Source organism: Protomyctophum parallelum (assembly GCF_964188405.1).
Source record: "Protomyctophum parallelum genome assembly, chromosome: 15".
In the NCBI taxonomy this organism is placed as follows: domain Eukaryota; kingdom Metazoa; phylum Chordata; class Actinopteri; order Myctophiformes; family Myctophidae; genus Protomyctophum; species Protomyctophum parallelum.
In genome coordinates, this window is record NC_139710.1 from 8877509 (window position 1) to 8888662 (window position 11154).

General features: G+C 40.1%; 1 protein-coding gene across 1 annotated transcript; it reads right to left on the bottom strand.

The window, feature by feature from the left end:
- Positions 1–459: 459 nt before the first annotated feature.
- Positions 460–1721, bottom strand: ier3 (immediate early response 3). The gene is made up of 2 exons (XM_083783990.1): positions 1172–1721; positions 460–1120 (listed from the first exon to the last, which is right to left on the bottom strand). The coding sequence occupies exons 1-2, from the start codon at positions 1644–1646 to the stop codon at positions 1017–1019; spliced, it is 579 nt and encodes a 192-aa protein (XP_083640116.1). The 5' UTR covers positions 1647–1721; the 3' UTR covers positions 460–1016.
- Between the last annotated feature and the right edge of the window lie 9433 nt (positions 1722–11154).

Here is an 11154-nt window from a genome sequence, read left to right on the forward strand (position 1 = left end):
CAAGATGTACTCTACAACTCATCTGCAGCTGCTGATAATGACTAACCATCTATTAGCATTGTGTAGAGGATTTTAAGTCTGTAAATGTATTGTCATCTTACAGTTATCCTTAAATTGATGTATTATTATTATTATTCTAGCATTAGACTCGTCATCATTTATCATTTATATATTTATAAAATTATATATATATATATATATATATATATATATATATATATATATACACACACACACACACACACACACACACACACACACACGTAATTGTTATTATTATTATATTTTCATTTTGTACGATGCCAGATGTGTGGGCATCTTGCATTAGGTTACTGGGTCTATACCTATTATTATTATATACTAAATATTGTATAGGTGTCGGCCGGGCGACACTAATTAATTGTGGTTATATGAAGGCAGAAAACATGAATGGCATTATGAAAAGGCAGAAAACATGAATTGCATTTTAGAGATATTTTTATTTCTCATTAAATTAGTACAATAAATAATAATAAAATAAATAACAAATAATTGAATAAATAAATAAAATATTCTTCATGATTCAACAAACAATTGTGTCAGTTTCAAGTTCGACTATATGCTTTGTGAGTTCTAAAAAAGTATTTTGCTTTGCTATTTGCCTGAGGACAAATTTCTACTTTCTATTTGTGAGCACACAAACATACAATTCAAGTGTTTACAGTTTCTTCTTTTCAAGTTTCACTCCGTTGCAAGTATTAGGCTAGCAGTAAATATGCATTCGGTTCAGTTCAGTTCAGTTCAGTTCAGTTCAGTTGTTCAGTTCAAGTGTTCTTTCCACACCCAAGGTGAGCTAGTAAACATGTCTTGAGAGTGAGACTCTTGACATGCAGCTCGTTTCCCATGGGACGCCGGGCAGTGGGCACGGAGCGCAGCTCCACTCCGTACTAGTCCAGAGGAGGACACGGTCCTTAGGACAGTCCATTCCAAAAACTCAGCACGGTTCTTCCGTGGCAATTGCGGATTTTCCAGTCCTTTTAGTTACTATCGCTACCCAGTTTGTGATAGACCAGGAGGGCCACCACGTAGCCGTTTCTGGTGCTCTGCTGATACATGCGGCTCATCTCCGTCTCCAGGCCGGGACTGGGGCAGGTGGTGTTGAGCAGAATCTGATCCCATGATGACGAGCGGAGACTGGACAGATCATCACAGTTCGGTGATGGGAGTGAAAGACCCTCGGAAGCGCCAGCACTGCCAGCAGCATCAGTTAGATGCCGCGCGTGTTCCTCTGCAGACTGGAAGGGGAGAACCTGGTAGTCGCTTGCCGGGCTGTCGCCACTACCCACCGGCGTGTCGATGCAGGGCTCCTCGTTGTAGATCTGCAGGGCCACCACGAGACACAGGATGATCAGGCAGCGCTTGACTAGGCTCTTCTCGACAGGTGGAAGGTGCATGCGGACTACAGCTGGGTACATCACCCGGCCGGTACAGCGCCTCCTCGGCCGGATGGGATGGTAGGAGCGCGCGGCGGTCGCCTGAGCTGGTATCCGCTCGAAGGTGAAGATTTCTGGCTCTCTACTCCGCGTAGCCATCATTCTGGGTACAGCGAAGTGTTCTGGCTGGGTTGTCTGAATAGACAGAGTCATGCTGTTTGATCTCGAGTACATTTTTAGCAGTTTTGTTCGAGTTTCTTTCGTCTTTTCCCCTGTAGCCGTGTTGTTCACTATGTTCAGTTATTTCTGAATGTAGCTGTTGTACCTACCGCTGCGAGACCAAGGTTTATATCTAGTTTAAAGTTTTTAGGTACGCCCCTATGCTTGGTTAGCCACTCCCTGACAGTGAGCCAACGCTGCAACGCAACATTGCTCAACGATGAAAAGTACATTAAATTTTACATTATTTCTAAAGACATGACTTCATCCTCGAGGCCTGCTAGACAGGACGAAGATAGTCTAGTATTTCCCATGACAGATCGAGTCAGCAACTGCGAATTAAATAAGCCTACTACAATAGACTATTAAAAAGTATTAGATTATTCCATACAGTTTTTATGGATTGACAATACTATTCATTAAACATAATCGGAATGTGTTATGATTTTAGGATAGTGATAATACATTACTAATATAATGCAGAGCAACCCTGAATTTGATTTGGGAACAGATCTGATTCATATCATATGTTAAATTAAATTAAATTATATGAGCTAGTGGTTAGACATAAATTATCCTGCACAGTACAGTTTGTGGTTTAGGTTATAGCAGCTTTATTGGATAATTAAAATTCCAATATTATATGTCATTAAATGTAAATTTACCCAGATGATAAGGAAATTATACTTAAATATGATGATAGGATACTGTATGACTAACAAAAAGTGAGATGAAAGATAATGCAACCATGTTGCGTGCATGCGTTTGACGTGCGTGCGCTCGTGTGTGTGTGTGTGTGTGTGTGTGTGTGTGTGTGTGTGTGTGTGTGTGTGTGTGTGTGTGTGTGTGTGTGTGTGTGTGTGTGTGTGTGTGTGTGTGTGTGTGTGTGTGTGTGTGTGTGTGTGTGTGTGTGTGTGTGTGTGTGTGTGTGTGTAAAAGACTGACAGGTGCATAAAACAGAAACGATAAGGAAGAGCGTGCCAGACGCAGCCAGAAGGACAGGTAGAGGCAGAAAGTGAGAGCAGGCTTGAACTTTCTTTTGTACCTAGTGTTGAGCAAGTGAATCAGGAAGTATACTCTTTATTTATACCTGCTTTATAAAGTACTTTTTGTATCCAAAATATAGTAGTTTACTTGTATATTATATTACGACTTCTGCTATATGCCTGCAACCTTTCTGGAAAAGGTGATGTACAATACAACCTGTTTAGCCAGCTCCTTGACACAATTCACTTATTTGGAGGAACAATGATTAACCTCAGGAAGTACAGGGTTTAACATTTCAGTCATTTGATTTCTGTGGAAGTCTTAACAAGTCTTAGCCTGCCAAGAAAACATATTTTCTGCGATAGCTGTTAGCTAAATATTCTTCTAAAGGTGAGGATAAAAACCTTCAACCAATGCAAGATGCTATTGCTAGCTTACTGTATAGTGTTTACACAAAGTGTTATGAATGGTTTGGTCAAGTTATTCTTCTGTAACCTTTATCAAAGGCTAAAATCTAAACATAAGTGTAATTCAGGCCAAGAGTTTCACACTCAATTGTTTATCTGGTTCCTATAAAACATGTTGGTACATTATCCCTACTGGCCTATACCTTGCTTGAGTTAGTGCTTCAGTACTGTGTATAAATGCTCCCACTGAAGCACCAGCACTATCGTCACCCTTACACCTATGAAATTAACACCATTTACTTTTCATTGTTACTTACATATTAATATTGAACCCCTTTCTACCTTTACCTCTACAATCAGATCCATATTACAGTAGGCCTATAATACTCATTGCAACCTAAATCTACTGTATATCATGGCTGGACAAATGCACATCAAATCCTATTCTTGTGATAAAAAGTGCTATGCACGTTTATCTTTGCCCTGCACAAGGTCTATGATTCAAGTTTACAAGTTGAGAATATATCATTTACACAAGTTGGAAACCGTAACGAGTGAACAAGCACTGAATTGAGACCATGATATCTTTGCCCAATATGACATTTTATCCACGGGAATAATAACAAGTGTAAAAATAAATAAATAATGAGTGTGACACTTTTATGGCCAAATCAATCAACTCAGTGCACAAGAGCTCCAGCCAAGACAGACCCCCCCTCCCACAGACAGAGCCTGCAAGGGATGAATGTCAACATAAACAGTGGAACAAAATTAAAATACAGCTAGAAGGATGGATGTGTCTTTCTGCAAGGAAACACACCATGCAGCACATATCATATCTGATGATAGATAGATGACAGATAGCATATAGGCCTATATAAAAATATATAGACTAAAAGTTACATCTTTTATCTCTAATCACTATATTCATTTATAGTCTAAATGAAACCTTAGTTCTACAAAGCCAGTATGATTATTGGTAAAATAAAGTGCAAGGCATGCCATGTGTAGAATTTCCAGTGCAAATGTAGCCCCCAATAAGGACATACGCTCACAGTGATTGGTGCTATAGCAGCGTGAGCTGAGCCGTGTGGAGTACACTATGGCCCCTTTTCCACCGGTTGGTTCCCAATGGGAACCGGTTCAGTTCTTTTTGGTTCTTAGTCCATGAGCCAGAGCTCCAAAATTGAAACATTAATTATGAATTGAGTGTAGCAAAACCATACCTATATTAGATTGTTATCACCATTAAACTTCCCCAATTGAGTACTTACACGAAGACAATGATTTATTGTATTACAAATTTTAATTTTTTTAATATGCAAATGAGGCATTATGTAGGAAAATATGCAAAATAATCTAAAATATGAAAAAGCTACTACTGTGGAAGGGTTATCATGTATTCATTTACTTGTATCGATCCTATAAACAATTTAATATAGGGTATAGTTTGCCCACCAATTTTGGAGCTCTGGCTCATGGACTAAAAACCAAAAAGAACTGAACCGGTTCCCATTGGGAACCAAACAGTGGAAAAGGGGTCTATATGCACGTGGCAGCATGAGCTGCACTTTGATTGGTCTGCCTTTGTGGGGGTACAGAACTACAGATATAGAGATAATACTGTTAACTGTTCTAGATCAGTGGTTCTCAACCTTTTCTCAACGCCTCACAACTCTTTTGTAATTATGTCATTTACCTCTCCCGCATATACAAAAATAACTGCAGCACATATTTGTCCGGGAGTGTGGATGTTCCTTTTCATTTCACACAGTGTTTGGTTAGCCTGTGGCAGCAGGAATGTTATTGGAGTGAAACCTGGAGCTGGTTTCCCTTCTGGCTTATAGGTATGATATGTTTGCTCAAGCACACGCCAAGGATTCCCTGGGTATGTGTCACATCTCTAAGATTATACTGTAAAGACACAGACACTAAACCGCCCACATAACCAACACCCAGCACTGGGAACCATTGACAGTGTGTCTGGGTGGTTGGCGGTTGGTAGTACTGTGAAGAGCAATGGGAGAATCTTGACACAACATTCATCAGAGCAATGCAGGCGGTCTACTGTAGTACTGATTGCCATATATGGGAATCTTTGGGATTGGCCGCTCTCTGAACCTAACCTGAGTGAACTGAAATTAGTTTAATATTCTAGCGTACCCCCTTCTGACTTTCTATAAGTGTTATTCTAGAATGCTATATATGGATCCAGTGCTCTAGTACCACTTCTACAACATTGCCTTTAATTGATCTTGTATTTTTTATTTTTCATGTCCTCACTGTACTGCATTACTGCTTGTTTTTTAATGTCGTTGCCTTGCTTTTCTTTTATTCTCCATTGTTCTGTAAAGCACTTTGAGCTGCATTTCATGTCATGAAAGGTGCTATACAAATAAAGTTTTATTATTATTATTATTATTATTATTATTATTATTAGTAGTAGTCTAGTGTATTATTGATAATCATTATCATTATAATGTCCATTTGACATAATAGATTTGTGTGTATATAGCCCCATATTATTACAATTAGTTTGATTTAGCTTCAGTCATTTCTTTTCTGGAATTAGCCTTTCCATCTCATTATACGTATCCTATTGCAATGACTCAAACATAATATTATTCCATGTCTGACCATTGGCTGACAGTAACTGACCTAACCTCCTGCAGTCTGTTGGGTGTTTGAAGTTATTCATTTGACGGTCAGTGTTGTTCTAGTCATATGGAAAGGGAGCGGGAAGCTTGTTTCCTCTCAGCCAGCCCAGTTCACCCCCAGTATTACAGTATGTGTGCTCAAATGTGTGTGTGTGTGTGTGTGTGCGTGTGTGCGTGTGTGCGTGTGTGCGTGTGCGTGTGTGCGTGCGTGTGTGTGTGTGTGTCTGTGCTTTTTTTTACACCGTTTTTCTTGTAATTCTTGTCTAAACCCTGAACCACATAGTCGTTTGTAAAAGCTGTCCGGGCTGCCAGCCGTTGCTTTGATTAGTTGTTTGAAGTTTCCAGGATGAAGTGGACACACACACACACACGCACGCACGCACACGCCATTGGTTGAAATAATCACATGGCTGCCAGGCAGCCGGGTCATTGTGGCGATGATGTGATAATATGTTCATTGTTGTGAGATAATTCTCATCAATGTGCCCTTTGGTTGGTTAAACTGGCTTGTCGCCATGCGAACCAGCCTACGTGGAGAACCAGAACAGACAATGACAGTTGTAGTACACATGCGCTCAGGGGTCAGTACGGTGCCTGTACCTCACTCTTCCTTTACCTACAGTATACCCCACAGGAAGTTTTCTCTCCATTTTATTTTATGTATGGGAACATTTTCATTCGAATCCTGCCCTGCAGACATGGCTCAACCAGTTGTAAGTGTTTGAGTTGTACGTTTTCATGCCACTTCTCTGCCCCCTCCTTTGTGTGTGTCTCATGTACTCTGATTTACTGTGTATATATACTGTACTTTAGCAGCAACATTACAGTAATATCCTACATTAAATGTAGCCATACTTCATACGTCATTCAGCAGCAATAGTAGCATTGCATTTCAGAAGTCTTGCATATCCTACATTCGAGACTAACACTGCAGCCACAGAGTGGTGAGCAAATAAAATCAGGAACTTCTATGATAATGTTCTATGATTAAATGTTGAGAGTGGGGCACTAGCGGAGAGAAAAGTTTCCTCTGTCCTATTTCATCATCGCTTTCATCACTTTCCTTTCGAACTGTGATTGCTGCAATGTTTCTAAGGGGGGGGGTAATCTCACCCGATCCCTGTTATGGCAGAGTTGGGGAGAGGGTGCATGGGTTCATCCTGTGAGCTGACCATAGACTGTAGACATGCTGCTTTTCACAACTAGCCCGATCCAGACCAAAAGTAAACTCAAGCTTTTGGCATGAGTAACTTGGCTGTCATACTGGAACAACCGTACGCTGCCTGGTAGCCCACTACTGTTCAGCAGAGCATGTTTAGTTTTCTCTTCTTTTACAATAATCCCTGGGGGTAATAGAGGAAGTCCAGTTGTCTTTGAACTGGCCTGATGATGGTGCTGGTGGTGAGCACCTATATGTTACAGTAGCAGACACAACAACAAGATGCTACAACTTGAAGAACAAAGAAGATAGCACATTTGCTGTTCTCATTTCCAATTTTGTCCAATCTGTATGTTAATATAACGTATACAATTGGGGTGGTTGTACAGTATTTTGTCTCCCTGCCCTTCTATTGTCAAAGGTCATGTCTCATCTTTCACCTGATAGTGATGGTCAAGATTAAATTTATCCCCATAGCAAGCAGGCCAGCTCTATTAGCTCTGTAATTGTGATGTTGTTAGTAGATGTTTACAAGTTAGTGTTCTGCTGCTGCTGTGCTGCTGCTACTGGTAAGAACGTTTTGCTCCCTGGTTCCCTGTGTCTAGTTCCTTCTCAGTGCACCTGTGTCACCTTATAAGTGGTTACCTTCTAAAAGCTGTGTCTCTCAAGCCCGCCACCAGGTGGTCAAAAATAATACTGGTAATAATAATAATACAAATAATGCCTCTCTTCTAATGGCTCCTACAAGCTCAATTGTAAAACTGTCAGCACTAGAAGAGGAAAGTTACATAGTGCTGCTTTAAGAGTTTGAAGGGAAGCCCTTAGGCTCACTTCAAAGTCTTCAAGCACACTTGTCTTGAAAGTGGCTTGAAATGAGCCAATAAGGGTTCTATTTATGTTCCACTTCACAGGACCCTCAAGAACCTATACCAAAAAACAAAGGTTCGGTTCGGAGGTATGTGAACAGGTGCACCTTGATGTGAACAGGTTCACCTTGATGTCCTGAGGTGCTGGTCGTGTCTCATGTCCACCTCTTGACCAAACCTCAACTCCACCTGAGTGCTTTTTCTGGTTTTATCCTCGTATAGTTTTTGTATTGACCTGTACTTTCGTTGAAATGTACCCATTCTACATACTGTGAATAAAATGTTCAATCAATCAATCAATCAATCAAACCTTGGCCTTTCAGAACCCGACTAGGCCACTTAGCCAGTTATTGGCTCTGTAACTATAACTGAACTAACACAGTTTAAACCATTTGGAAGCCTCTCTTAGCCTGGAATCCAGACATAATATTGCTCCTTTTATCTTTTGGATTCTTTCCACTTACAAAAGTCAAACGTAACAATCAGTCTGGATTCCAGGCATGTGCAGCCAAATACCGTACAATTGGACGGAAACCACCGTTGGTTCCAGGTGCGCAGCTACGGGTGGGCCCGGGTGGGCCACCCATCGATTGTTTTTTCTTTTCTTTTAATAAATACATAATACGTTTCATAATGTCTTTCTTTCTTTCAGTAAAATATGTTTTTGTTGTGTTTTTTACATGAACGTCTTGCTTAATATGAATAAACAGTGGTTAATTTTCAGTAATAATATGCCTAGACTAGTTTTTTGTAGAAGAGGCAAACTTATTGTTTATGCCATTTGCTTTGATATCATACTGTTGATTATCGTGTATTAATCTAATCATAGTAAATTAATACTATTACACTAAAAAGGATAAAGATGAAGGCAAAACAGACCTTTTTATAGTACAATAATGTTTCAAGTTTACACATACAAACAAATTACACAACACAAACACTTTATTTTAAGAACACACCCAAATCAAATCATATTATGGGGTGCATGTTCAATCAATTATTCCATAAAAGCAAACGGCATAAACAATATTAGTTACAAAGTCTACAAAAATAAAACGTACAAGTTAGCGTTCTCTTGTATCATACCATACTATACATAATGTTACCCATCAGACTATCCAGGCATCCAGCATATCCACCTTGGAGGAGTGTCGGTAGGCCAATCACAGGCAGGTGGAGCGCTACCATGCCTATGCTCGGACACAAACGGAATTCACGCGTCTTAGACTATAGGATACGAGTTGTTGTTTTTACGTCCACTTCCTGCCTAAGTCCATGAGACTACAGAGCCATGTGGAGATGTTTACGTTTTGTTTCAATCATCTTTCTCGTCCCGGGCCATAGCACGCTGAAAAATCGGATAAACTAAAAATAGACTCTCGAGGAGGAGGTTGCGATGACAATACTGTGGATTATGCTTTTCTAAATCTTCCGAAGTTCCGACGCCTCAGCAACAAGGTATTTGGAATGGTAGCCCTAGAACGGCTCTTGTTGTTACATACAGTATGTACAGTATTTCACATACAGAGCCATAGAACACACAGGTTAATTTCAGTTCGGGTTCTACATGGGTAATTTAATGGGTGAGTACAAACAGAGCATTTATCACATTTAGGCCGCACATTTTCAAATCGACCAGCTCCCGGTGCAAGCCATCTATGCCTGAGATACATGAAAATTTACGAAGTATAATTAAATGATCACAGGCATTCTAGGTCTATTGGAATGGAAGCTTGTTTTGTGATTTCCACTTAGTTTCAAACAAAAGGATATTTATTTCTGTAGCTTTTGAATGAAGACATACGTTAGTGTGTGACTGTGTGTGACAGTATTTGAAGCGTTCCAGTGGGTCTGTCTGTCTTGTTAACTAAAGGTAAAAATAAGAACTGCCTGGCTGTCACTCTGGGGGCAATATAACCGAAATACGGCAAATAAATAACCGATTTGATTTGCGTGGCCACCACACGTCCGCGCAAGGCCCATCTAGAATCGCATTTCTGGCTGCGCCACTGGTTGAGTCAATACATTTCTTTCACACATTTCATGAAAGGTCACACAAATAAATAATGGTATACTGAAAAAATGGAAACTTGTAAGAGTTATTGGCGTCAAATAGGATGCAAAAGACTCATTGTTATAGGACAAACCTTAAAGCTGACAACAGCTATTCTTAGCATGCCTGCTCATGTATTCTGTCTATAACCTATAATGAACTTGTTTGAGACATGTCATTGAACCATTTAAGCTGGAATGTTTCCAAAAGGAAAGGGAGTTACACACAAGAACATCAAAGAGAGCATTCGACCTTAACCTGTTGATTGACAGCTGTGACTTCCAACTCTGTGTGTAGCCTGGGATGATTAGTCAAACTGATGTTTCAACAAGTGTCTTACTCACTTAAGCAGGTAAAACACACCACCCTATATGACCAATGACTGCAGCTTTGTGATTTGACTTTAAAACACAGAATCAGATTAAATCGTTTGTATCGCCAGATATGTTTGCCAGTGGCGTGCACAGATAGACACTAGGGGGTGCACTACCTGCCCTTTCCCTCTGGACAGCAATGTACCCTTTTGAAAAAACAAACAAACAGTGTACAGTATGTGGACCATGGTGACATTGATCAATTCTTGATAAAAAAAAAAGCTTCTAATATATTATTTATACACCAAAATCTATAAATCTCACACTATTAAGGCAACTGGCTGGTTCCACGCGCTGCACAAGGTGCCCTTTTTTCACTTGAGCACCTGCCCCTCTAAATGTCTGTGGCTGTGCTCGCCACTGATGTTTGCACAATCAAGGAAGAATTGCCTCGAGGAAGCTGGTGCATTACAGCAAAACAATGCAACTGTTTGAAGTATGAGAGGCTCACATATATATAGCTCATTTGGTATAGGCTGAGTCTCCATGTACTGATTTCAAGACACCTATTACTTCTCTAATTGACACTTTATTTTTTGTGTTCATGCACAGATGTATTGACGGAGCAACAGACAAGTCAACAGAAGCCCAGTAATAGTCTGTACCTGCAGCCAGTGATGGATGACATCATTTTGCAACATAGTCATTTTGTTTTGTAGCTTTTAACGTGATGTCATGTTTTAGACTCACCTGCCTCATTACCTCCCCTCTCTGTAGAACTGATACTGTATAAGGATGTGCATGTCGCTAGTCTATAGTGAGATCATGCAGGGTGTCTGGTGGTCTGACTGGTCTTATATGGTAACAGGTACAGAAACACATCAACACATACATACCAGAGCATGATGATCGAGTGATGAGAGAGATCAGTTTGATACTGTTCAGATGGAGGAGATTTGCATTGTTACTATTGGTATCCTATTCTTAGACCTTTCTGGTGATGCTGTAGAACTTGGTGCTGGTGTTTCAAACAAAAACAGTTCTGCCTTCAGATTATGTGTACATTTGTGTGTGACTTTG